This window comes from Belonocnema kinseyi, chromosome 1 (genome assembly GCF_010883055.1).
Source record: "Belonocnema kinseyi isolate 2016_QV_RU_SX_M_011 chromosome 1, B_treatae_v1, whole genome shotgun sequence".
In the NCBI taxonomy this organism is placed as follows: domain Eukaryota; kingdom Metazoa; phylum Arthropoda; class Insecta; order Hymenoptera; family Cynipidae; genus Belonocnema; species Belonocnema kinseyi.
Genome location: NC_046657.1, coordinates 21,392,818 through 21,398,294, shown reverse-complemented (window position 1 = coordinate 21,398,294; position 5,477 = coordinate 21,392,818). Strand labels below are relative to the sequence as shown.

At 32.1% G+C, this 5,477-nt stretch overlaps 1 protein-coding gene across 2 annotated transcripts in view; it reads right to left on the bottom strand.

Moving 5' to 3' along the window:
- Positions 1-157: 157 nt before the first annotated feature.
- LOC117182489 (histone acetyltransferase KAT6B) overlaps positions 158-5,477 on the bottom strand; it is an 80,895-nt gene continuing 75,575 nt past the window's right edge. For both annotated transcript variants that reach the window (XM_033375680.1, XM_033375730.1), the window contains exon 7: positions 158-1,637. In XM_033375680.1, coding sequence (XP_033231571.1) covers positions 602-1,637 — 1,036 coding nt within the window. In that variant the 3' untranslated portion in view covers positions 158-601. The remainder of the gene's footprint in view (positions 1,638-5,477) is intronic.

The following is a 5,477-nucleotide window of genomic DNA, read 5'->3' as shown; positions in this document are numbered from 1 at the left end:
CGCTTCCCTAAGAGGGCGCAAATACCGCGGTTTCTCCGAGAAAGCTAAAGTTCTAAAACCTACAATTTATATTTCAAAAGTATATTCTCGAAGAGGCATCTTAGCGGGTATCCTATTGTGTACTGATCCTTCTATCACAAGTACCGACTCTTCAGTCGTTCTATTTTAAATTAAAAAATTAAATTAAATTAAATTTAAAAAAAAAAAAGACACTCGCCCCTCTCAGAGAGCCAATTGGATCCTAATTTTCTCTTCACTCGACCCGAGTTCCGAGCTCTGATTTGATTTGTAATTCTATTAGAGAACAGTATTAGTACGACGGGATAGTCAGAAAGATCGTCTTCAAGACACCTGCAGGTAGGTAATTTACAAGAAAACAAAAAAAAAAAAACTTCCTGAAGAATACTCACAGAGTCGAAAAGTCGCTTCTCACCAGATATAGAGAAGAACAGTAGTATTCTGCGAGGTGTTTTTGCCACGCTCGAATTAAAATCTCTCTGAGAATCCTTCTATGGGGTTCGCGACATCACAAACCAAATCAGTTTCGAGTTTTTTGTTTGTTTGTTGTTGTTTTTTTTTTTTTTTTCAAAACACGCGATTGTTAGCGCGGCCTCATCGTGCTGTTCAACGGCTGCATGAGACTTCCGTTGATGTAACTGTGATAGGTCGTGTAAACCGCGGTCGGATTCTGCTGATGCGGGTCCTGAGTGTAAGGCGCGGGCACATTGACCACCCCAACCGGTAATTGACTCGCCTGATTCATAAATCCGCCCAATTGCGCCGCCTGATTCATGTAACCTGTCGCGGGCTGCGCAACCCTGTAACCGTACTGCGCAGCCGCCATGAGATTCGTGTTGAGCGCCACATTTGGACTGACGCGGCTCGCCGCGCTTTGCATTTGCGTACACGTGCCGCCCGGGTCCAACGACTGTCTGTAGAGACTCTCGCTCGTGTAGGGTTGCGTCAACGAACTCATGTTCGCGTTTGCCGAGGAGCGGGACGAGGCCGAACGACTTGAGGCCCCGGGCGTGCCTGGCGGCACGGCATTCACATTGTAGTAGTTCTTTGCGTAGCCGAGAGGCACCTGCGGCGGTGTGGAAAGTTGCCGCGAGGTCTGGGGCGGCGTCATCGTGTGGGGAATGGGCGGCGGGGTGAGATTCATCCCCGGCGGTGGAGTTGGCGGTATCATGTCGAGGCCGTTGGTCAGCTGTTGAAGCTTGGCGAGACTGCAGGAGTTGGTGGTCTGATGACCTGCCGATCCTGTCAGGGAAGGCGCGGCCGTGTGCGAGTGAGGCATCGAGCCAGAGGGGATATAGAAATTGGTGGCGGTCGCGCAAGTTGTCGGGACCCCAGATCTGCCGCCCCGATTGTGAATTACGTAGGTATTCTGGGTCGGGAAGGGCTGAGAGGCAACGGTCATGTAATTTCCTTGGGAGATGACGGCCATATTGTGAGAGTGGGCGGCGTGACTGTGAGAATGGGGATGAGGAACCGGTGGAACGGTCATGGATGATGACTGCTGGTATTGGGGAGGCAGATGGCTGTTGTGAGATGTCGCGTGGGTGTGCTGAGAACTCTGGCTGTGAGGTGTTGGAGGCGTTGCCCGATGAGATCGGCTCTGTTGATTTGATCTTGACCTAAAAATAAAAAGGGTTTTTTTTTAAGCACAGTATTCAAAGAGTCGACTGACAGGGACCGTATTTAAATTTCAGGGTGGCGAATCGGCGGACGATTTCATCATCCCGTTCAAGTTTTGCAAAAATTAAGATTTCCACCAAAAAAAAATTTCCATTTTTTTACAAAAAATGGAATAGATCAACTTTTAGAAGAAAAAATAAATTTTCAACAACAAAAACGGAATTTATCTGAAATAGGCAGAATAAGCGCTCTTTGCCTGCCCGCGGAGCGGCAGTAAAATAGCACTTTATTGTACTGCGGTGAGCGGCACATAAATAAGCGGCACGTGGTACAATCGAGCGCCAATTTAAAGAAAAAGGACGCTTATTTTATCTATTTCAAATAAAGTATCGTATGCACCACGGCAGTGAAGTTGTTTTATACTCGGATGCAATTTTATTGTTCTCACCTTCGGCTCCGAAGTTCAATTCTGCATCTTCATACAAAGTTTAACTTTACTGTCTACGTACATAACCTACTATTCAACAAAATAGTTTAATTTTAAACCAAAATAATAAAGTTTCCAATAAAATTATGAATCTTCAACTGAAATAGTTAAATTTTAAACCAAAATACTAAAATTATGAATATTTAACTTTAGCACTTGAATTTTAAACAACAATAAAAAAGAATTTTTTAACTATTTCTTCAAATGAAATAGTTAAATTTTCGAACAAAAAAATTATTTTTTACCAAAAAAGATAAAATGTCAACCAAAACTTAAATAATTAAATTTCAAGTTAAAAAATAAATGTTCAACTGAGCAGATGTATTATCAACTACAACTATGGAATTTTCAATTGTAATGAGTTAAATTTTCAGTTAAAAAATTATTTTCTACAAGCAGAAAGAAGAATTTTTAATTTAAATGATGAATCCCTAACTAGAATAGTTAAATTTTTGATCGAAAAGATTGATTTTTAACCAAGAATACTAGTTTCTAGCAAAAAAGACGAATTTTCAACTAAAAAATATCATTTTTAAACAATAAAAATAATGATTAAATTTTTAATAAAAAATTAATGTTAAAAAAAGAGTTCAATATTCAACTAAAATTACGGAATATTCAACTGGAATAATAGTTACATTTTCAGTTAGAAAACAATAATTTCCAACCAAAGAAAAAACAAGTTTTCAATTTAAAAACTCATTTTTCAACCAAAGAAATGAAGTTTTAATTATAATGATGAATCTTTAACCAAAAAAACATATAATTTTTAATAAAAGCGTTTAACTTTCAATTAAATAATTTTATTTTACAGCTAAAAGATGAATTTTCAACTACATTTTTTAATATTTTGCTGGACTCCTTGAATTTTTAACCGATTTTTTTTTTAACAGTAAGATTAATTTTAAAAGAAAAAGATGTTTTTCTAATTTAAAAAAAAAAGATTTTTTAACAAAATACGTGTATTTTCAATGAAATATTTGAATTTTCAATAAGAAGGGCAGATTTTCATCCAAATTGTTAAATTTTCAACTATAAAAGATCAGCTTTCCACTAAAAATGGAACAGTAAAAATGCTCAGTTTAAGAAATTAATTTTCAACCAAACTGATGAATCTTGAACTAAAATGATGACTCCTCAAGTGGAATAGTGAGTAGTATGCTTAAAAGATAAATTTCCTACAATAAAGATTAATTTTCTAAAAAAAAAATTCTACAAAGTGCATACATTTTCAAACAAATAGTTTATTTTTTACATACAAAATATAAAGTTTCAACCAAATAGTTGAATTTTCGCCAAAAAAAGAAAAATTGAATTGAATCTTGAACCAAAAACAAATTAATTTTTAACAGAGAAGTTCAATTTTTAACTAAAAAAATATAAATTCACCTAAATCATAATTATAATTCTTTTTAAATAAATAAACCGTAAAGTAAGTAAATCAGTAACATAATAAACAAAACTTATATGCCTCGCGACTGTAAAGAAAGTAGAAAAATTTTGTTATAAACATTTTTCTGAAAATTTGTCTTTTGGATTTAAAAGTTCATCCTTTCATCTTTCTTAGCTAAAAATGCAACTGTTCTGTTGAAAATTAAAGTATTTCCTAGAAAATTCAATTATTTTTTTGTTGAAAATTTCTCTTTATGGATTAAAAATTAAACTTCTTTCGTAGAAACTTATTTTTTGTTAAAAAATGCATATTTCAATCTTGCAAAAGTGTTAAAAAGTCTACTAAAATCTTTTGTAGACACAAATTTAACCTTTTTTTTTTTTGAAAATTTGATTTTCGGATTTAAAAACTCATCGATTTTCGTAGAAATTTCATATTTACTGGATAAGAATGCAACTATTTGGTTGAAAATTTCAAAATTTGGTTGAAAAGTCATCCTTTTTTGTCGAAAACTCAAATGCTTTTTTGAAAATTTAACTATTGCATAAAAAATATACTTCTTTGACATTCATATTTTGGCAAATTTTGGTAGTAGAAAGTTTATTTTTCTTGGATAGACTGTTTTGTTAAAAATTCACATTTTCGGGTTGAAAATGTAAGTATCTTCGTAGGAAATTTACTTCTTGTTTAAAACTCATATCATAATATTGAAATTTCAAACTAAAATCTTTTTTGTATGAAAATTTAAATATGGTTTTTGAAAATTTATCTGCGATTAAACAAATTCATCTGTTTCAGTAAAAATTTTCATCTTTCTTGAATGAAAATGCAACAATTTGTTTGAAAATTAATCTTCTTTGCTTCAGAGCATTCAATTATTTTGTTTGAACCACTTTGCTAAGAAATCATTTTTTGTCCAAGATTCATATTTTTAGTAGAAAATTAATCCTTTTTCATTGAAAACATTCGTCTTTTTGGATTGAAAATTCAATTTTTTTGGTAGAAAATTATTTCTTGTTAAAAAATTCATAGTTCTATCGTGAAAACACGACTAAAATCTTTTTCAATAGAAAATTCAACTATTTTTTTGAAAATTTATCTTTTTCATTTAAGAATCGCTAAAGATCGCTTTGTTAAGAAATCACTTTTTTTTGTTAAAGCTTTATATTTTAAGTTGAAAAGTTATCCCGTTGATTAAAAGTTGAATTATCTTGTTATAAATTAATCTTTTTCATTTGGAAATTCAACTACTTTGGTCAAAGTTAAACTACATTGTGAAATTTTTTTTATTGAAGGCTCATGTTTGGTTGAAAATTTAACTGTTTAGTGGAAAATACTTCTTTTTTTCTTGTTTAAAATTAAATTTCTAACAGAAAATGGAACTTTTTCCATTTTTTAAGATTTATATTTTTTCGTAAAAAATTCGCGTTTTTGTAAAAAAATTCTTTTTTAGTTTGGAATTTTCTTTTTTTTGCATATAAATGCATCAGTTTCGTGTAAAATTAATTTTTGGCTGAACAGTCATATTTTTTGTTTAAAAACGGAATTTTTATAAAGAAAATTTGCCTTCTGGTTTGAAGGTTCAATAATTTAGATAAACTTTTATTTATTTTTTTACTCCAAAATTTTTATTTGTTGGAAATTCGTTTTTTTGGTTTTAAAATTCTTTTCTTTTGTTGTATAAATTTCATTCTTTTTTGATGAAAATATAAACTATGACAATTTTTCGTTGGTAATTTGTCTTTTTAGGTTGAATATTTAACTTATGTTAAAAATTAAATTATTTTGTTGAAAATTCCAGTATTTTGTTGAAGAGTTATCTTTTAAAGTAGACAAACTTTTTTAAAAAAAATAAATTAATAATAACACAGGCCAACAATTCTCAGAACCAGAGACCAGACCTACTATACCCGAAGGTTTTTGCTGCGCTGAATCCGAATCTGACCTCAGAAAAATTCC